The 21,838-nt window shown below is 49.0% G+C and overlaps 3 protein-coding genes and 1 non-coding gene across 9 annotated transcripts in view; 2 read left to right on the plus strand and 2 right to left on the minus strand.

The window, feature by feature from the left end:
* LOC114486081 (uncharacterized) overlaps positions 1 to 1,755 on the plus strand; it is an 8,520-nt gene extending 6,765 nt beyond the window's left edge. Inside the window, exon 2 of the mRNA XM_055083988.1 lies at positions 434 to 1,755. The gene's annotated coding sequence lies outside the window, so the exon portion shown is untranslated. The remainder of the gene's footprint in view (positions 1 to 433) is intronic.
* The window catches only part of RNPEP (arginyl aminopeptidase), a 22,532-nt gene extending 20,029 nt beyond the window's left edge, over positions 1 to 2,503 (minus strand). For 5 of the 6 annotated variants that reach the window (XM_055083986.1, XM_028488233.2, XM_028488232.2 and 2 more), the window contains exon 1: positions 2,027 to 2,470. In XM_055083986.1, the coding sequence (XP_054939961.1) occupies positions 2,027 to 2,467 (441 nt within the window). In that variant the 5' untranslated portion in view covers positions 2,468 to 2,470. Of the gene's footprint in view, positions 1 to 2,026 lie in introns of all 6 variants that reach the window. The other variant, XM_024130714.3, reaches the window with a different exon arrangement.
* A 6,066-nt stretch (positions 2,504 to 8,569) lies between these two features.
* On the minus strand, positions 8,570 to 21,068 carry TIMM17A (translocase of inner mitochondrial membrane 17A). Its single transcript, XM_024130683.3, has 6 exons — positions 20,978 to 21,068; positions 17,542 to 17,641; positions 17,347 to 17,410; positions 13,321 to 13,449; positions 12,486 to 12,596; positions 8,570 to 10,349 (listed from the first exon to the last, which is right to left on the minus strand). The coding sequence occupies exons 1-6, from the start codon at positions 21,001 to 21,003 to the stop codon at positions 10,264 to 10,266; spliced, it is 516 nt and encodes a 171-aa protein (XP_023986451.1). The 5' UTR covers positions 21,004 to 21,068; the 3' UTR covers positions 8,570 to 10,263.
* TRNAW-CCA (transfer RNA tryptophan (anticodon CCA)) lies at positions 14,497 to 14,569 on the plus strand. Its single transcript has one exon. It is a non-coding gene; the product is annotated as a tRNA-Trp (tRNA).
* Positions 21,069 to 21,838: the final 770 nt, after the last annotated feature.

Genomic DNA, 21,838 nt, shown 5'->3' on the forward strand with positions numbered 1-21,838 from the left:
GCCCCGGTCCGGGAGGATCCCACATGCCGCGGAGTGGCTGGGCCCGTGAGCCATGGCCGCTGGGCCTGCGCGTCCGGAGCCTGTGCTCCGCGACGGGAGACGCCGCGGCAGGGGGAGGCCCGCGTACCGCAAAAAAAAAAAAAATAAATAAATAAATAAATAAAAAACACTAATAATACCTTGTACATGAAAGTTGCTCAATAAATATCAGTTATTATTTTTTTTAAAAAACTAAGGAAATCTGGAAAAACTATGGACCCCAGTTTATAATAGGTATCAATACTGTCTCATTAACTGTAACGAATGTATCCGACTTGTAAAACACTAGTAAAGGGTAAACAGCGTGTGTGTGGAACCGGCTTAGGGAGACTCTGCACCATCTGCTCAGTTTTCCTGGTAATCTAGACATCTATCTCTCTATCTATCTATTTAGGCTGCGCCAGGTCTTAGTTGCGGCACACAGGATCTTCACTGTGGCATGCGGGATCTTTAGTTGCAGCGTGCAGGTGGGATCTAGTTCCCGGACCAGGGATCGAACCCGGACCACCTGCATTGGCAGCACGGAGTCTTAGCCACTGGACCACCAGGGAAGTCCTCTACACAGCTTTTTAAAAAATAAATCCTATTAATGAAAACAACTGTAATGAGTTGGCAGTAAGAGGTACCAGGCACCGTATTAGGACTTATATAAAGACAACTCATGTAACTATTGTCAGGCTTAGCTCAATAAACACCGACTATCATCCCCTCAACCACCATTCCTTCTCGTCATCTTTGCTTGAGTTTTCTTTGGTTCTCGGCTTTGTTTTGTTGACATGAAGAGAAGAAAATGAAGGAGGCTGGCAGGACACACACTATAGAGTCCAAGTCAGGGAGATGCTGCGACCCACGGTGTCCCAGGTGAGAGCCCTCCCTGGGACGGTGGCAATGAGAGGAAGGAACAGGCACAGTGCCACCAGTGGAGACCTTCACAGGGCAAAGGACAGCTCTTCGTCAAGCGTGTACCTCTGCCACCACGTCTTCAATGAAAGCTATTGAGTTCCGATATTTAACTTGGGGTGCCACTTTTGTTAGGCACACCCAGGAGGGCCTAATTTTTCCACTCATCTTGTTTAATTTCTGCCCCAAACCAGGAAACAAAATATACTAGAGCAACCAAACACATTTCCAGACGGCATGTTACCCCTAGAGGTCCCTGGGGTTCTCCTCTGCCTTAGAGGTCAGTCTACATTGCTTTGGACTTTAATTTTTTAAACCAGTTCTATCATAAGGATCATTTACTTCCCGAGTGGTGAAAGATGGAAACAGAACTGCCCTTGGAGCGAGTTGCAACAGCAAAAGGGGAAGTGCAACCAAATAAGCCAGCTTCCGTGGTAGGCAGGCAGCCAGCTGAGACTTGTAGCACACGCCATCCAAGAAAGGACTGGCAGCCACGCCCGGACATTCACCGATGTGGACACATGACCTTCCCCTTTCCGATCGCCAACATTGGCCGCCCCCCGCCCCCCAGTTAAGATTTGAGTCAACCAACAGTGAGAAAGCCAAGTTATTACAAAGCCTGGTACACCCTAATTCTGGTTCTCACTTTTACTCAGATTTTTTTGTTCATCAAATCCAGGACTTCGCAGGAGGAAACACTACTGACTGCCCAGTTTCGAGCTGTTTCAGCCCGAGGCATTAGGAGGGCACCTGGAACAAAGGACTGAGTCAGCAGCGGGCAACCAGCCAGCACTGTCAGGCCGCCCTAGAGGAGAGCGGAGCAGCTCATCACCAGGGCCCAGCCTAGGCCGAGCGCAGCGACAACCCTAAGTTCTGTTCGTGAACCGTCTGCTGTCCAGCCTGGAGGAGGTGACCTCCTCGGGCAGACGTGGACTAGAGACAGCGGTGCCGTGGGAGGGAAGGGTGGGGGGAGCATCTGGAAGAGGAGGGGGCGTAGGGATGGGAGGGGAGGTGGGAGGGGATGAGGGGGGCGCATCTGCACGAGGAGGGGCGGGAGGAGGGGCCGGCGCGGGGCTGGGGCACTCACCCCGGGTCCCTCGCCGACGCGGTAGGTGAGCTGCACCCGCAGGCGCTCGCCGGCGATGCAGGGCTGCGGGAAGAGCACGCACAGGGCCTGGCCGTAGTGCGAGAAGGGCCGCGTGCACACCGGCACCGGCTCCGGCTCCGGCTCCGGCTGCCCCGCGTCCGGCCGCTCCCGCCGCAGAGCCGCCGCCGTCACCTCCACGCACGGGTGCGAGTCCAGCCGCAGCTCCGCGGCGCCGCCGGGCTCCAGGCAGCGCAAGTCCAGCACCGCCGAGCCGCTCAGCCCGCGGCTGCCCGGGCCCGGCCCCGGAGGCCCGAACTCGGCCCGCAGGTCCAAGTGTAGGTGCAGCAGCTCGAAGGCGCGGAAGTTGGAGGCCGACGCCACGTCCTCGGCCTGCGCCGCGTGCAGCACCCGCCCGCTTGCCCCAAGCCCGCTGCCCGCCATGGCCCCGCGCCGCCGCTGCACCGGGCCGCCGCAGGCCCCGCCCCACCGCGCAGGCCCCGCCCCACCGCAGGCCCGGCCCCGCCCCGCCGCTTGTCGTGGTCCCCGGCGCTTCTGCAGCGCACCCGAGTGGGCCCCGACAGGCAGCGCTGGGCTCGTCCCGGCACTCAGCATGGCCACGCCCCAAAGCTCAGACTACGCCCCGCCGTTCGCCATGGCCCCAGCGCACCGGTGCAGGCCCCGCTCCCCAGACCACGCCCGGAACCGGCATGACCACGCCACAAAGCTCAGACCACGCCCCGCAGCGCTGACCACGCCCCGCCGATTGCCAAGGCCCCGGTACAGCCGCGCCCGGACCCTGCCGCCGGCCCCGCCCCACCGTGCAGACCCCGCCCCGGAACGCGGCCGGGCCACGCCTCTCTTCTTGACTTTCCCCCACTCCCAGCTCTGCACCGGCGTCTCAGGACTTCCGACAGGCGTGCAGGGAGGGGGGGACAATTTCATCCACCTTGGCCCGAATTCATCCCACTGGGATGTTCCCCAGTCCCTTCTCTACTGGGGTTTCCCGGGTCCTACTCCTCCAGGCAGGCCGCACTGAGCCCGATTGCAAGGGTCCGGGTTGGAGGTCGCAAGCTCGACGCTCGCCCAATTATTAGGGCCGTGTCATCCTGGGCAAACCTCCCCCAAGAAAGGGGACTCTTTCCAAGTCTCCTTGTGCACCTGTAAAACAGGAGGAATTAATAGCATCTCTCGAGCTACCTGTGAGAGCTCAATCGGAAACAGCACGGGGTTCCACGCCGATGGGGGTCCTCCCGGGACTCCGGGAGCGCGAGTTCTCTGTCCTTCCGCCAAGGGATGGGGACAAGCACAGCACCTTTAAGGCTGGGCGTCTGCTGTGCCGCTTGTCCCCCACTCCTGAATGGGACAGCTCTTTGAGCCAGGTACACACACCTCCTGCTGTGTTTCTCTCCTGTGCCAGCGGTTGCAGTAGCCCTTCTGCGACTAGGAGCCACTCGACGGTGAGACTTTTATGGATCAGCTAGGAAATGAAATTTTAAGAGACAATGTAGGGAGTTTTTCATAAAAGGAAATAGTATCCTAGTATGTTCTTCCTAGTTTTACAGTTAAAATACATTTTATTTCATGAAATGCGTATAGTAGATGTCTTTAAATTCCATATAAGGTCAATGGTAGTTTTCTTTTTTTCTCCTAACTTACTGGCTAGTGAAATCCAAAAACTTTGGAAAACCACTTTTCTGTGGCATTGAGCACAGTACTTGGTACTTATTAGTCATTCAATATATCTACCCTCAAATTATTCATTCCCTTATGCAATGCGGTTTTGTTGAGCATCTGCATACACCAGCCACTGGGCTGGGTGCTGAGGATACAGTTGAAGCAAGCCTGGCACCGCCCCGGTCCTGGTGGTGCTCACGGGCCAGCTCACAATTTAACCTAGGGACAAGGAAAAAGGTCACGACAACTCCACGTGCTGTGCTGTGACCTGGGAAGAACTGGATGCTACGGGAAGCAAGGAGAGACACTGGGCCTGATCTTTCCAGGTAAGTGTTGCTGGAGGAGGAGGGCCTTTTATCCTTTTTTTTCTTCCAGAAATTTATTTATTTATTTACTTTTGGCTGTGTTGGGTCTTCGTTGCTGCGCGCGGTCTTTCTCTAGTTGCGGCGAGCAGGGGCTACTCTTCATTGTGGTGCGCGGGCTTCTCACTGCGGTGGCTTCTCTTGGTGCAGAGCACGGGCTCTAGAGCGCACGCTCAGTAGTTGTGGCGCACGGGCCCAGTTGCTCCGCGGCATGTGGGATCTTCCCGGACCAGGGCTCAAACCCGTGTCCCCTGCATTGGCAGGCGGATTCTTAACCACTGCGCCACCAGGGAAGTCCCGAGGGCCTTTTATCCTTGGCTGTAGAGTCAAACATGTGTGGAACTATGCTGTTTCTCCTTTCAGCATTAACTTCTCCCTGGGGATAAGAGCAGTCTCATCCCATCCATTCTCCTTCCCTCCTTCCTTTTCTCCTTCCCTCACTTTTGAATGCTTAGAATGCAACGTATGTTGGACATTTTGAACTAATGGCTGAAAATCTTCTAGAATTGATGAAAGTGTGATTCTAAGGATTTAAAAGTTACAACAAATTGCAAGCAAAAATATAAAAATAAATCTACACCTAGACATGTTTTAGTTAACCTGAGGAAGACCAAGACATAAAGGTCTTAAGAATACCCAAAGAAAAAAGACAGGTTACTTATAAAAAAATGACAAATGGAAATTGGACCAAGGGCAGACCTCTCATTAGCAACAAGAGGAGCCAGAAGGCATTATCTTCAAATCACTGGGGAAAAAAACCTGTCAACTTAGAACTGTATACCCAACTAAACTATCATCCAAGAATGAAGGCAAATAAATTTTTTGATGACAAAAATTCAGTGTTCACCATCAACAGACTCCTACTAAAGAACTTCTAAAGGAATTACTTCAAGAAGGAAAATGAGATGAAAAAAGGAATGGTGAGCAAAAAAAGTGGGAAAATTTAAACACTGTATAGAGCAACAATAATAAATATATATTAATAATGTTTGCATGAGGGAATCAGAATAAAATGAAAATATTAGACTAAATGTATGTAAGAAGAGGGGGTGATTGAAGTTGAAGCATTCTAAACTCCTTGGATTATCAGGAGGAGAGGGAGAGGGGTAAATGTGAGATTTTTTTTTTCTTAGGTATGTGCTTTAAGATTTTAAAGAAAATCACTTAAGGAATATAAAATGAATATAACTCACAAGCCAACAAATGGGAAAATATGTAGTATGAAGAGGAAATGAGCTGGACAGGATAGTACTCACCCCAGGCTGGAGGAAGCAGAGCTCGTAAACACCCAGACGTAAACCACTCGTCAGTGTTCTAGCTCACATATTGGGGGGATGTACCTAACATTATAGCCTCAAACTACAGAAAGCAGAAGTTAACAGAATTACAAGGGAAATGGGCAAATCCGCCAACAGAGAGGTTTACGTACCTCTCCCAGTAATTAACAGATCAAATAGACGAGAGTCATACAGACATAAAAGATCTGTACAAAAATGTCACAATCTTGACCTAATCAACACACACCAAACTTTGCACCTAACAATTAGAGAAAACACACAAAACTAACCATAGATAGGCCATGAAAAACTCCCAACAAATAAAAGAATTGATGGCACACAGAACAACGTTCCTCTAACCACAATGCAATTAAGTTAAAACCAACGTTGGGAGCCAATTCTGCACGGATCACGTGCGCTTCGGCACATCTTGCAAAAATGAGCCGCTGAGTGTCCTTTGTTCTGGACCATCTGGTGGAGGATGCTTGTATAGAGAGCCACTCTAAAAGACAGATGGTGACTTCCTCTGGAGCAAAGGGTGAGTCTGCTTATCATAATGGTTCTCAACCAGGGCCAGTTTTGCCCACTGGGAGATATTTGACAACATCTAGAGACACATTTGGTGGTTACAACTGGGAGAGGAGGTGCTGCTGGCATCCAGTGGGCAGAGGCCAGGGATCCTACATCCTACATTGCACAGGACAGGTCCCCACAACTGATTATCCAGCCCTAAGCGTCCACAGTGGTAAGGCTGGTAAACCGGCTTCCACCCTTCCAAGACAGAGACAGGGTCTCGCTTTGGAGCAAAGGGAAGTCGCGCTCACTATCTAGTATAATAAAGGTAACGTCTCCCTCAGAGGCAAAAGTAGGAATGCTACTGCCCACTACAAAAGCTCAGGGCATGAGGGGCTTTTTATAAAAGCGCCTCTCCTATAATGCCACCCACTACATCCCTAGGCATCCATCTGGATCCACCCATATAATCCTACCCTATAAGAAATGTTAGAGGACGCTCTTGAGACAGAAGGACTCTGATACCAGAGGGGAACACAAACAAAAGAAGGAGTGCTAGAAATGGAATCAGTTTAGATAAAATCAATCTTTTTATTTTTAACTGCTCTAAAACAGAGGTCAGCAATTTTTGTTCTCTAAAGGGCAAACATCTCAGGAGTTGTGTGCCCTGAGGTCTCTGACGCGGCCGCTTAACTCTGTGTCGTATGAGAGCAGTCGCTCATAAAACGTGAAGACGTGGTATGGCTGTGCACCAATAGAACTGTATTTATGGACACCGAAATCTTCATTTCGTGTCATTTCCATGTGCCATGAAACATTTTTCTTCTTTTGATTTTTTTTCAACCATTAGAAAAATTTTAAATCCATTCTTCACTCACAGGCCTTACAAAAAGAGGCAGCAGGGTAAATTTGGCCGTTGAGCCTTAGGTGGCTGACTTTTGCTCTAAAAGATAACGTACCGTACAAAGCAAAACCAGCAGCAAAGTACTGTGTGTTCTAAAACTAATGCACCACAGGGTGGAGCTGTGACCACGCCGTCACAATCTGCAGACATTTCATATAAGAAAACAGATGGGCTTTCAACAGATGCAGCTGTAACCCACGTGTTCCAACCCTGACTCAGAAATTCACTATTTCAGGCCAATTTCACACAAAGTGTCAGATACTAAGGAAAAAAGGGAGCAGCAGATGGGATCTTTCCGATGAGCATTTCAACCTTGAAACTGAGGAAACCACTCCATGATTCCAGAAAAAGACCTAGGGAAAAATTCCTTCCTATCTGCTCGGTTCTGCATTTATCTTGGTAATTAAAACAATTTCCATGATTTTACCTTTTATTCTGGGTTCTTGTACACCAAAATTAGTTTTAGAATATGTATTAAACATTTCAAATAGGTATTTTAAGATATTTATTAGAATCTAAACTACCTGGTTTCTATTATTTGCTAAACTTAAAAAAAATCAATGTATAACTGATTCATTTTACTGCACACCTGAAACGAACACAACATTGTAAATCAACTATAAACTATACTCCAATAAAAATTTGTTTTAAATCACATCTTATAAAGCTCATCGATGGATTTCATAAATTTCCATTTTATTAGGAAAGCGGGTGATAGGTGAACAGGTACACAACGGGAAAGTATTGTAAAGTTAATCATAGAATCTAGGTGGTGGGTATATGTATGTTCACTGCAAACCTCAACTTTACAGGTTTGATATTTTCATTGAAAAAGTGTTGGGGAAAAAGGTGGGGGAGAGAAAACAAAACAAACCAAACCGCTCGGCACCTCCTCCTGCTGTGCAGTGCTACGACAGGGCACGGAGTGGGGACGGGAGGCTGCAGGGGCGCTCGAGCTGGTCCCCAGACCACCGGGAACCAGCCCGCTGGACAAACGGGGGCAGGCAGAGGACACAGCACACGAGGACGCTCTTGGGCGGTTATGAAACACCTGTACCCGGAAACGCAGATGGCACGAGGCTTCCAGTAGAAAATCAGAAGCATGAAGTTTGCTTCCCCTTTTCCCCTCTCCTCACCGGCCCCCCATCTCCACACTAGACACATCACGGAGACGGAGCCACTCGGCTCAGGCCAAGCCCCAGCAGGCAGGTGGGCAGCCAGGCTTTCCCTGGGAGCAGCAGCTCTCCTAAGTGCGGGACAGAGAAAGGGGGCATCCACCAAGGAGAGGGGCAAGAAGCAGGAAAACAACTGCAAAGGTTTCCGGGGTTTCTACCTGCCGTCCCACATATTGTGGAATTAAATGTCAAGTTCTTCAAAAAGAACTGGTTTTCCATCTTTTTCAAGCTTCTTCTCTCCCCTACCACCCCTCGGTTCCAGAAAATTCATCTGTAACCAAGGATTGCTTCAGATATGCTGAGTTAACCAATAAAATGGCAAAAACACGCCAGCATCACATACACACACCCGTCAGAGACTCCGAATTCACAAGAAAGGAACTTACTTTCCAAACCAACAGGCCATTTAAGAGAAGTTTAGGAGACCTTCAGAAATGTAAAGCATTTTATCTGCGATGCAACATGCCCTCAGCTTTGAACTGTTCTTCTGATAACATCTCCTTACATTTGCTCCTGGAAGTCAACAGAGCTACAGACCGAAAGACAAATCCCAAACACGCACAAATGGCCAATAAGCCTGGTACGTTAGTCACCAGGAGAACGCAAATCAGATCCACAATGAGATACGTCACACATACTAGACTGGCTAGAATGTTTTTATTTAAAGGAAAATAAAAGTGTTGGCAAGGATGTGGAAAAATGGGAACCTTCGTGCACTGCTGGTGGAAATGTCAAATGGTGCAGCGCTGTGGAAAAGTTTGGTGCTTCTTCCAGAAGTTTAACATAGAACTACCACATGCCCCAGCAACGCCACTCCTAGGTCTACACCCAAAGGAACTGAAAGCAGGGACTCAAACAGATATTTGTATGCCCATGTTATTCACAAGAGTCACACAGTGTAAACAGCCCAAGTGTCCATCAATGGATGGATGGATGGAGAAATAAAATGTGATCTCTGCATACCATGCAATATTACTCAGCCATCAAAAGGCACGAAGTGTTGGTTTATGCTACACCACAGATGGACCTTAAAACATGACGCTCCATGAAATAAGAGCGACACAGAAGGACGAATATCGTACGGTTCCACTTACACGAGGTACCCAGAATAGGCAAACTCAGAGCCAGCAAGTAGACCTGTGGTTGCCAGGAGCTGGGGGAAGGCGGGATGGGGAGTTTCTGTTGGTGACGATGAGGAAGTTTGGGGATACACAACGGTGACTGTTACACTGTATTTAAATTCCACCGAACTGTACACTTACAAATGGTTAAAATGATAAATACGATTTCCTGTATGTTTTACCACACAAAGAAAGATCGAACCAGCATTAGCAAATTAAATGCTTACTATGTACGCGGCATTGGGCCAAAATATGCGTGTGCTCACCACATCCACACGGATTTGCTCTCCGTTTCACACAGAGGCAGGCGAATGGGGAGTAGCAGCCTGCCTCCTGTAAGGCCGCATGGCATCTCCACCACAGCCAGTAAAATGGCCTATTCTGAAATGCTAATCCATTTTCCAGGCCCGGCCAGACCCCAAAACACACCCTCGACGAAGATCAGCTTCAGGGGGCTTGCAACACATTAAAAACAGCATGTATTTTACTTTCCGGCACACCATAAACGCCAAACTTTTCCAGGGCTATCATGCCCTCCAGGAACCTTCTCATACAGAACTGGGTATACCGGAAGGAAGCTTTTCTGATGATTAAGAATCAAGACACAGTAGCCTCAGAGGTGAAGCGAGTTTTGTATCTGACACCCTCAAAACCAAGCCGTGGCATATTTGTTTACTTGCAAGGAGAAGGCTAAGCGTTTCCCGCAGCCTTCCAGCCCTGAAGTGTTTGCTGTGGACCAATCCTTGGTGACTGCACCATGTGCAACTTTCAATGGACTCTGCATTATTTCAATTCAAGGATGGAAAGCAACTTATCTTAATAGAAAGCGCAATCTCCTGGCGTTTTTTATTGTTTGACTAACAGCACAAAACCAGGCAGAGAGGTCCCCGAGGAAACGACGGTCATGCTTCACTGCCGTTTGCCCTTGCTCCTTCATCTTCCAAGCACTTACTGTTTTTCCTTCTAAAGATTTCAGACATTTATTTTGATCACGAACTGCGATCCAAGTGTGAATAAATAAATGTATTATCTTTCAAGACCCTCCCCCGCCCCCCACGTTCCTTTAAATAAAAATGTGCTAAATGTCTCTTCACAGCCTATTTGGCCATAGTTGTCCCGCCTACGGTTTTAAAAACAGACTGAATTTGATCTTCTGAAACCCTTCCTTGAACCGCAGCTCATTCTGTTAACGAAGTCCCGGGAGAGAGGTCCTACTGGTATTGTTGATAGTCCGCGAAAGGTGAGGATGGTAGCTGCGCCGCAGGCAACTGGGAGGGGTCTTCGGCAAACGGAGGGCCTGCAGTTAAGAGGGAATTTAAACATCGCCTGAATATTATGTAATTTAAAGGGACAAGTCTCTGTAAGAGCAAATCTATCAACTCAGAAAAAAAGTGCTGCATCAGAGCTGTAATCTGAATTTCTTTGTAGAGCTGCCCGATTCCCACGAGAGCGCCTTGTTAACATACGGCAGCCTGGCGTCCCTCCTGCTCCAGAATGAGCAGCTCTCAAACGCTATGCCAGCAAAGTCAGATGGAGTAATTACAGCAAGAAACAACATGCCAGTTTTAAAGCAACTGCCGAACAAGCTGCCATATCAGGACTGGACGAATCTCTCACACCTCCTGATGTATTTTTCAGTAGCTATTTAAAATTATTTTCACAGAGGTTAAGTACCTTAGTCATGTTTCAAGAGAACTCAGTAATACAATTTATACAACTAAGTAAGGAATGGGTCCTGAAGTGGGAAGACAACCCCATCCCCTAGCTTGCGCAGAACTAAGTGTTGTAGTATTTGCTTTCAAAGGATGGGACGGCCTGTGACCTAAGAAAAAAATGTGGCTCTTTAAAAAAGAGACTTTAATAGGAATAATCGCTCCTCTTTTCTTCAGGGAAACTGAGGCAGACTAAAAAATATCTGGAAGGAAGAGAGAAAGAGGACAGTGGTAAAGAGGGTTTTCTTTCCAACACTTTACTCCAGTGATTTTTTTTTTTAATATTCTAAAAATATCTGTTCATTACAGAAAGCTGGAGAAGACGCTGGGTGAAAAAGATAAACCAAAAATAACCATTGTTACCATTTCGATACAGTTTTATCTCATCTTTCTGTTTTAAGAACTCTTCCACGTAAGTTAACTGGAAAAATATGATTAACTTTTCAAAGATTTTTGCCCCCGCCCAGCCTTTCGGAAACACTCCTCCTGTCTAAAATAAAAAGCACTTCTTTTAGAGAACTCCTTCCGAGGAAAGAAGCCTCATCCCAAGCAGGCAAGGCTAAATCCTACAAGACAGCGCGACCGAGTTATTGTTCTATCGATTTCTGAATTTCTGCAAACATGCAACTTTTCTCACATCCTAGGTGAAGTCTTTCACATAAAGCGCTAAACTAGAAAGCGAACTAAGAAAGTGGCCATCACGACAGAGCATTCGGTGAGAAACCACGGTTGAGAACAGAAGCGAGGCCCGAGGGCCCAGGAGCCGCGCGGGCGGGCCATCCACTGGCCACGAGGAGCGGGCCTCAGAACCGGGCCCCAGAGACACCGAATCTCTCGCCTGCCGCCTCAGGGAAACCAAGTCGACTCGGGAGCTGTGGCCTGTCCCTAACTCCATGCCGAATCCTTGCCGAGCGCCAAGAAGAACCTTCAACAAGTCTCCCCGCTCTGCACGTCCCCCCGCAAACGCCAGGTCAGCTCTGCCCACTACGATCCTCGGCGTCCTTCTGCCGCCTCCCGACGGCAAGGAACGGCCGCGCTCGGACAGCCCGAGCCTTCTCGCCACGAGAGTCCGCACACGCTCACCGCGGGGCGGACGTTCCCGGACCGCGCCGTGAGCGCCTGCGCACCGCTGGCCGCGCACCCTTCACTCCCGCGGCGCCGGGCACGGGCAACACGCCACATCACCACCACCTTCCCAGAAACCCTCTCCTTCCAGCCCGACGTGGCCTCCCGACCACGGGCCACCTTCTCCCGCTACTTCACCTTCTTCAAGGAAGCAGCACAAGCAGACGAGCTCACTTATCTGTGAGCGTGTCAGCCTGACGCTCCCACCGCCCCCGGCAGCGAGAGCGGCGCCCCCCCACAGGCAGTAACCAGCTGGCGACTGACGGCCGTCGCTGTTCCGCGTCTGCGGGGACCCCGCTTCCCGCACCGCTGAAATGATCGGCAATCTCTCGGAATGAGCAAGCGAGCACTGATAAAACCTCAGAACGCTAAGGAAAGATCGACAGCGAGTCATCTAGCCAAAGCATTCTGTTACTGAGATTAAACACAACCAACCGCACCCACACCCGTGCAGAGCCACGGCCTGGTACCAGTATCCTCACGAAGCGCGGCGTGTTCATGTGGGATGCAGAGATCTCAAACTACCACAGTTTAGCAGACATCGGGAAACCATGTCAAACGTCTGCGCTGTGGTGCTAGGCAGAAAGACGACTCACCGCTGGGAAGCTGCGCAGAGGCAAATCTCGTCAACAAGATACCAGCCCCTTCGATGAGAGCTAGCAGAACGCCACCCATCGCGGCCGACCCAACCATGGCCGCTGGTCCGCCTGAGCACGGGGAGAACAGAGAGATTACTTTAACAGAAATACACGTTCATGTAAGATACCATAAAGCAAAGACCCGTCCATAGGGCTCCCCCTGTTCCCAAACCCCCTTTCTCGCTGACCAACACCGGGGTCAGCAAACTATGGCCCGCAGGTCAAACCCAGCCCACGGCCTGCTCGTGTAAATAAAGTTGTACTGGGACAGCATGCGCGTTCATTCACGTACTGTCTAGGCTGCGCTCAGGACCGCAGAGCTGAGTACGTGTGACGGAAGCCCTCACAACCCACGAAGCCCACACATTTACTACCCGGCCCTTCACGGAAGAGGGTGCTGACTCCTGGGCTCACCCACTACGCCCAAAGGAACTCTAGGTTGCTCTCTGTCCCAAAGACCCAGAAGATGGCTCTAAGCTCGTCACTCATGACAATGCTGCGGGACAGGTACGATGATTAACCCCGGAGGCTGAGGAGAGAAACTGCGCAGTCACGCAGCCAGTAGGTGGCAGAACCCGAACCCGAACTGCTCTTAACCACGGGGATTACTGGTTGGAGGCCCAGGCTCTCTCGTTCTCAACATTCCAAGTTGAGAGACCCTTTTACTTTGCCCCCAGATCACCATATACATTCACACGATATACCAAGTTACACAGTGCTCAGTTTATCTATTACACATGCCCCTAAATTCAGGCAGAGGTTGGCTTCAAGGCGTGTGTCGACGGCTGCTTACTTCTTGCTGCCAGGATGGCTCCCGTTAAGGCACCACTCGTGATGGAGTTCCAGGGGTCTTCTTTCCCTCTGACTTGAACCATACCGCAGTCAATCATGGAAAACAGACCTCCCCAAACTGCAAAGCTACCTATTTTATTTAAAAACAAAACAAATAAATTTCATTTTTTATATTTTAGACTTTAAATGTAACAGTCAAAAACAAGCTTAAATAACAACCCTCACTATATTCTTAAAACTCTCACAAACACATGCAAACAAGTTTGAATAAGCACTGAACAGGAGTCAGAATACTTATCTTTTTAATAAAGCTTGGTTTGTATTACATCAGCAGGGAAATCAGCAATGGCCCAAAGCCTAAAAGAAACAGGCCAGGCCTAAAAGAGTTGGGCTAAACCCATTCAAACCCCCTTTCAGAAGAGTGCGTATCTGTTTAAAAAGTGTCCTCCTTCCTTCTTTTCTTTTACTAAAGCTTCACCTTACCTCTATTTTTCTTCTCTTCAGTCAGCGCCACTGAGCACCTGCTCTACGAAATCACCGATGTGAACAGAGAAGAAACCGGGCTATTTTGGGATGTACTACAGGCATAAGCCACTACGCATAAAGGGCAAAAGGGTGATACAAGCGGTTTGAATTGTGGAACCTCGAGGGAATGGGAATTACCTTTCCTCTCTCATTCCTATCCTTTATCCCTCAAGCATGAAACTAAAAGCAACCCTAAATCAGATTCCTTTGCACTTTAAACTCTTCCTCAACACAGTGACTATTCTGTAAAACAAGAGACAAACACCCACACATACACGTGTATTAAGTACACACAAAACATACAAAGGCAACACCAAGATTTTAATTGTCAGCATCTCTGGGTGACAGATGATAACAGACGATTTCACTGCTTTGTGCTTTTATTTTCCAAATCTTCTAAAATGAATACACATGACTTACACTCTATGAAGAGTTCTTACATTAAGATTAAAGAAAGAAGAAAAACTGCACTGAGGAGCCCTTGTCAGGTTATCCTTCACCCTCTGAAACCTCACAGAAGCAGGGGTGTGTTAATAAGGACAATAAACTGGGTTCCGCCAACTGTCTGAACCAGATCATCACCAGCACCCTTCTCCAGAGCTCACCCTGTGAGTTAAATCCAGCAGACCAGTTAAAGTATGCACGAGGGACTTCCCTGGTGGTCCAGTGGTTAAGACTCCATGCTTCCAATGCAGGGGGCCCAGGTTTGATCCCTGGTCAGGGAACTAGATCCCACACACACGCCGCAACTAAAGATCCCACATAACGGCAACAGAGATCCCGCGTGCCGCAACTAAAAGAAAAAATCCCACATGCTGCAACTAAAAAGATCCCACGTGCCACAACTAAAGATCCCGCATGCCGCAACTAAAGATCCCACATGTAGCAACTAAAAGAGCCCACATGCCGCAACTAACGATCCAGCACGTGGCAACAAAGATCGCGCGTGCCGCAACTAAAAAAATCATGCATACCGCAGCTAAGAAAAGGATCCCGCATGCCGCAACTAAAAAGATCCTGCATGCCGCAGCTAAGAAAAAGATCCCGCATGCCGCAACTGAGACCCGGAGGAGCCAAATAAATATTTTTTAAAAATAATAATAAACTATGCACGAGCCTCCTCGTTTTCGGTCCAACACTAAATACCACATGCTACATACAGATGAAATAGTCCATCCTTCTAACTCAGTGGCTCTGTGCCCTGGGAGAGAGATATGTCCAGGTACATTAGAATTATCTCACCAAACTCCTCAAACAAGGCTCTCCCACTCCCTCACAAGGGTGTGAAATCTCCCCACCCCAAGGATGACTGCCAGAGTAAGCTACAGTGGCTGATGAGAGAGGAGACTGAGCCCACACAAAAGGCTGGCCCCGTGTGGGCAGCCACAGCCAGAGCAGGGCGAGGAGGCGTCCGCAGGAAGGGCGCTCCCAAGCCTGGAGATCAGTGTGCCCGTGTGGAAGGGTGGCCTGTTACGGGGTGCCCTAGCCCAAGTCAGGCGAGGAGGCAAGTATTCATATGAAAAGAGAGAGAAGAATGAACCTGTGGGGCTGGACTGGAGTTAGAGGTATCAGTGTGAACCCATGATTCCTAATACGTATAAAGAAACAGAGACATAAACTTGTGTATGTATGTGTACGTGGTTAGTGTGTGTTCATATATATACGGTACATTCCTAAGAAGGCCTGGGAACAGCAATGCCCCACAGCAATGATACACTTAGTGCCCAGATTTTGGCTTCTAAGTACCATTCTCAACTAGAAGGAAGCAGGGCTCCTTGGGGACGGCTGACTCTACACTCAGGCAGGCAAAGTACAAGATGAGCCTGGAACATCTTGTTCCAAAATGCAGGGAAGGGCTGGAAGCATAACGGGGACACATCGAAAGCATGTCTTATTTCCGCTATGAAAATACAAGACCTTTCAGGACACAACTATGACTTTCCCACACTGCCCTTTTCCCAGGAGCTTAACTGGAAGAGCTCAGTAAACGCTCACTGAATTAAACTGGAAGTGCCAGCCCAGTACTTTTAAAATTCAAGACTCCATAAAGATTCCTCCGTAGTTTCCTTAAAAAGGCTGATCCCAATTCACTCACACCACAACGTACTCTTCCTCTATTTCACCCTGATTGATTTTTAACCAAACCTTTATTCTTAGACAAGTTTCAGAGTGACAGCAAAGCTGTGAAGATGGTACAGCTCCCACGTACCCCACACCCAGTCTCCCCAGCATCTAACATCAGCACCGTGCATTTGTCACAGCAACCCAATATTGACACATTATTAACTGATGTCCATACTTAATTCAGATTTCCTTAGTTTTTATGTCCTTCTGTTCCAGGACACCTCATAACATTTAGTAGTCATACCTCCTTAGGCTCTTCTTGACTGTGACAGTTACCTGATTGTTTTTTTTATTCACTGAAAATGCATGTGATAGCAGCAGCCTCTCAAGAAACCTGTTAAAACCTGTATGACTTCTGCATTTATCGAAGGTTCAGGGTTTGGTGTGTACTTTTTTTTTTTTTTTTTTTTTTTTTTTTACTACTTATCACTCTTAAACAACACGTTAACCATTAAAACAAAGGAAAATTAGTCACTGTTTACTTTCCAGGGTGTACAATTATTACAGAGAGAAAAACAGGAAACAGATAAACCATCACTTCAACCCTCGGAGCCTCAATGTCCTCATCTGGAAAATGGAGATAATAGTACTCACCTCCTGTGTTGCTGTGAGGACTAAATAAAATAATCCTGTAAAACACCTGGAGTGCCTGGCACATGGCAGGCACTCAATAAACAACAGACATCGGCTACTATCTTCTAAAGAAAACAAATGCTATAAAAACATAGAGAAGATTATTTCTTCTGATGCACAAAATCACTGAGGAACGACTGAAAGTGCTAAGTCCATTTCATGTGGCATATGTGGTCTCTTCGGCCTGACTGTATCTTTGCAAGCAAACATAAGCTCCCAGATTTCTTACTCTCCCTTCTCCCAGCTTCTGAGCTACCAAGCTCTAAGAGCGTGATGGACATAACGGTTCCCCACCTTTGCACTGACCTCGGCACAATGCCCAGAAGCGAAGCCTGGAGGGAGCCCCGTCGGCTCCGTCAATCCCTCTCACACACCCTAACCCTCTGCTCACAGCCTCTTCAGTTTCCCGCTAACCCAGAAGCTACCACTCCTGACCCTCGCAAACCTAAGCTGTAGACACAGTCTGGATAAGAGGGGAAGATCAAAGGAGACCAAGCAAAAACAAAACCCCACTGAGCTTTTGAAGGACAGATTTTCAAATGGATGCAACAATTCAAGTGAGCTTTCCAAATAAATCATAAATCAAGAATTCGCATAGATACTAACTTGTGACAAGCTGTTATTTAGACCAAACTAAAATCACTAACTGGTATAATCTTAAAAAGAAGGAAAAAAAAACAGAATTTCATCTTCAAAACAACCGGAAAAAAATCATCTGAAGTACAAATGGCAACATTCTGCTTACCTCCCAACTGCGGAGCCCTGGTTCTAACAGCTGTCAGACTCCCTCGGAGTCTGTGGCTTACTCCCTATAAGGAAACAAAAGGAAGCAACCAAAACACATTAGGAGTATAGCACATTTCCAACCCACCGATGGGGCCCAGGCGACACGGGCAAACGGGTCCCAGTAACGATGGCGTGAGGCCATCCGCCCACTCACCACGGGAGAATTGCGGAAGCCTCTGACCGCCTGAAAGGCCCCACCGCCCACGGTCCCCATCGTAAAGGCGCCGCCGCAGTCGTCCACAACGCGCCAGGGGCTGAGAACAGGAGAGAGAGAGAAAAGATGAGCGCGTTTCTCATTTATAAGCCATAAAACCCTCTTTGTTAATAAGGGATATACAACAGATTCCAGGGCAGGGCTCACTGCAACCAGTAACATCTGGCCCATAAAATACAAAGGTTTAGGATTCTAAACAGATCCGTATCTATTCAGCCCAAGTCTTCTAAGCTACAGGGAATGGAACTGGCTTCAACTCCCTACTGTTCACAGCGCTTTATTCATTCACTCAACTACTAGTGCATCTATCCTAAGGCGCCGTGAAAAGCAAATCAACCAGCATTGGGAAATTACACTATCGTCAACGGCGACCCAGCCGTCTGAGGATCAAGGAAAGCTCTCCAGCTGTAGCAAAATTTAAAGCTGGGACCCAAAGAATAACATTTCAACAGGCGCAGAAGAAGACACGTTATTTAAATTTTAAAACTTCTTTTTGGGTTTACTGAGTCCAAGTTAGCATTTGGAACTTAAGTTTGTATCAGACCCACTTAACACATTAGTAACCTCTATCTAACACCTGATAATTAGAGGTTAAATGTGTAAAGCCGGCTTCCAAATGCAGCACCCTAACTCATGCAGCACAGTGACATGAGTAATCTGATCAGTAGAACAGAACCACTATTCTAGGAATCTGGCTTATTAAAAAGTCTGTGAATGGGAATTCCCTGGCAGTCCAGTGGTTAGGACTCGGCACTTTCCCTTGTGGTGGCCCGGGTTCAATCCTTGGCTGGGGAACTAAGATCCCGCAAGCCTCACGGCATGGCCAAAAGAAGAAGAAGAAAAAAAAGTCTGTGAATAATTCAATTCATAAATGTCTTTCCAGTCTCACGGGTAAAATGCTTAACGACCCCATGGTCAATCCAACCGCTCAAGCGAACGCGTGAGTTCAGCGCATCGCTGCTGAAGAATCTGACTAACAGGTAATTTCTCACTTTGCCAGACAGAAATACGAAACACCTTGTCCTTTCCAAGGCTAACACAAATCGGGAGCTCGTACGGAACGACCACCTCATGCGGCAGATGTTCCAAGTGTCAGCCGGAGGCTTCCGGGCCTTGCCACCCAAGGCTTGCTTCCTGCAGGCCTAAATGCAAAATCAGCAACACCTGGTAACTCGTTAGAACTGCAGGCTCCGGGGAGGTCCCACTCAGGACCTACTAAATCAGAGTCTACAGCTTAACACAATCCACGGGTGACTTGATTTCACTTTAAAAGTTTGAGAAGCAGTGCTCTGAGAGACTAAAAAGGATGAGGACAATTTCTTCAAAATGGTAGAAACATTAAGAGAGGTAAAGAGATAGGGAATTCCCTGGTGGTCCAGCGGTTAAGACTCGGTGCTTTCACTGCGGGGGCCCAGGTTCGATCCATGGTTGGGAAACTAAGATCCCACAAGCTGCGTGCTGCGGCCAAAAAAAAAAAAAAAAAAGGAAAAAGGAAAGACAAAGGAGAGTCACTAACTCTAAACGATCGAACCTAAATGATCCTATAATCAGTTAGAATGAAAATGAGAATTTAAAAAATCAGTAAAGAATAGCAGGATTCAGATCAGAGAGCAGCCACAGTATTCCAAGAGAGGACGTCCCAAACAACGGCAAGATGGAAACAGTTTCTGAACTAAGTCTGGCTAAATCAAGGTTCCTGCAGGGAAGTGACGGATACACAAAAGGAAGGTTGAAGCCAGACTCTAAATGTGAATGCCAGACAAATACAGGGCAACAGGGAACCAATAACTAACCACAAGATTAAAGTTATCATTTATTAAGTATCAACTATGTTTTAGGTGCCTTATAGTGCAAATAACATGATTTTCAAGAAAGCTAGCTTATTTTCTTATAGACTCCCTAATCTTTTAACTTTGCAGAAGAGTATTCCTGTCTCCTCTCCATTTTACAGATGAACAGAGGCTCAGATTAAGTACCTTGCCCAAGGTCATATAGGTAATAACTGGTAGAACCAATTTAAATACAAAATCTAGTACGCCAAAGGCCCCAAATTCTTTCCACTATATCCTACAGACTAGGGCTTCTGAAAAGAAAACACATGATTGAAAAGTATTTAGGACGATTAAGTACCTATGATGTATTAAAAAGGACTGAAGAGAAGGAAAGCAATTAGGAAACTACTGTAAAAGGCATTAAGGATGAAGATCCTGACGATAGGAAATGAAAGGTGGAAGGTTTGAAAGAATTCAGGCTGCCTATGGCGTTGGGGCAGGTGCAGAGGGAGGAGAAAGATGCTTATAGTCTGAGCTCAGATGGCTTCACAAAACAGGGTAGTCCAGAAGATCAAGGCAGTTTTGAGTATAAAACCAACCAGACAACTGAATGTACTGCTTCAGGGCATATATACTGAGAAAGCAAAGGGGCCACCTAATGAAGCAGTAGATGAAAATCTATGATTCCCATAACATCTTTAACCCAAGAAAGTCAAGTATTTTCCCCTCATGCCAACCTGTTTCACGATATCATACCCAAGAGCAGGTGACAACAGCAGTGTACAGCATGCTGAGTCCTGCACACCTGAGCACAACCCAGGAAGGGGGACCACTACCTTTGGAGAAGGTAAATTTAAAGAGCTGGGAAGCGCTGAAACATACACTCTGTATCTTATTTCAGGGAGGAAAGAAAGCACAAAGCAGGCAACATGGCTAATGCTGGCAAGGTCAGAATGTAAAGCCCTGGGCCCTTTCACACAGCTAGAGAACATCTTGGTTCTTGCTCTTACAAAAAACACAGGTGATTAACCCAAAAAACAAGATTTGATTTTTCACTCATGACCTCCGAAGCCTTAAACTGTGTGCGTGCTTGACGCCTCTATGCTTTCATTCATGGGACCGACCGAGCGCGGGGCAAGACCACCCCCCCTCGCTAAATGCCGAATGAACGGACCCCCGTCGCCGGCTTTTCGAAAACACACGCTACTCTCCCCGTTTTCCCGACCCCGCCGCCCCTCCCCCACGGGGAAACCCCAGCCCGGACAGCTGCCGCCGCGCCCACGCGGACCCTCCCCGGGCACCGCCCCCTCCCCACGCAGGCCGAGCCGCCCGAGCGCAAGGACGAGCCCAAGGTCGCCGGCGGGCAGAGGGGCTGCTCCCGACCCGCGGGGCGGGCAGGGGCCAGGGCCACACAGCCGAGCCGGGGCGCCCTCGAGTTGCCGCAAGGTCACCCGGCGCGGCCCCGCGGCCCCCGCTGACTAGCCGGCTGCTCACGCCCGGGTGCCCACGGCCCCCGGCGCCGCCGAGCCCGCGGCTGAGAGCGGCCTCGCTCCGGGGGCCGGGCAGGGGCAGAGGGGCAGGCGGCGGGCAGCGGGCAGGCTCACCAAGGCTCGCGCGCGTACTCCTCCATCTTGACTCCACCGCTCCGCGATGCCGGGCGAGAGGGGCGGGGCCTGGCCCGGCGGCGGAAGTGATCCCAGGCGGAGGGCGTTAGAATGTGCGGGGATTGGCTCGCCGCCTCCTCCCGCAGCCAATGGGAGCCGGGGATAGGGCTGCGGGGCGGAAGGCGGGGCTCCGGGCGGAAGGCACGGCTCCGGAAGGGGGCGCCCGCCCAGGTGCGGAGAGGTACCCGTCACTGAAGCCGCAGGGCCAGGCCGAAGACAAACCTGGTGTTGCTCCGCTAGGGTTCCCAGAACTCCCGAACACGTTTCTTTGTTCTGGTACCTGGCTGTCAGGTGTGGATTAAATGCTGCCTACTTCGTCAGAGTTGGTGAAGCCCCACCGACTACCCGGAGCTCCTTTAGGGCGGGCAGTGCCCGAGTCCTTTAGAGTCTCGGGGCCGGACTGTAGTGGATGTTTCATAAATGTTTGTGAACATCTGGAGCGCCGTGTCCCGTGGGGGCCCTCGACGTGAGGGACAGCGACAACGAAGCCTCTTTCAGCCCTCCAAATGATCACCGGGAGACGTGAGGGGTGTTTAGCTCATAGAAGAGGTAGCAAAAGGCTGGGGACCCCGGGCCCTTTCAGCTTGCAGCCAGCAAAACCTGTCATGTGACAGCTGCTACGGGAGCTCTTCCCCATCCTACACTTTTTTTTGTTGTTGTTGTTTTTTGCGGTACGCGGGCCTCTCACTGTTGTGGCCTCTCCCGTCCACGGCTCACGGGCCCAGCCGCTCCGCGGCATATGGGATCTTCCCGGACCGGGGCACGAACCCGTCCGTGTCCCCTGCATCGGCAGGCGGACTC

The sequence above is a fragment of the Physeter macrocephalus genome, chromosome 4 (assembly GCF_002837175.3).
Source record: "Physeter macrocephalus isolate SW-GA chromosome 4, ASM283717v5, whole genome shotgun sequence".
Lineage (NCBI taxonomy): Eukaryota > Metazoa > Chordata > Mammalia > Artiodactyla > Physeteridae > Physeter > Physeter macrocephalus.

Coding starts and splice junctions, on each gene's coding strand:
- TIMM17A (XM_024130683.3), bottom strand. CDS start 21,003: ATGGAGGAGTACGCGCGCGAGCCTTG. Junction 17,642..20,977: donor GAGTACGCGCGCGAGCCTTG/GTGAGCCTGCCC, acceptor TCCTGTTCTCAG/CCCCTGGCGCGTTGTGGACG. Junction 12,597..13,320: donor AGCCATCCTGGCAGCAAGAA/GTAAGCAGCCGT, acceptor CCCCGTGCTCAG/GCGGACCAGCGGCCATGGTT.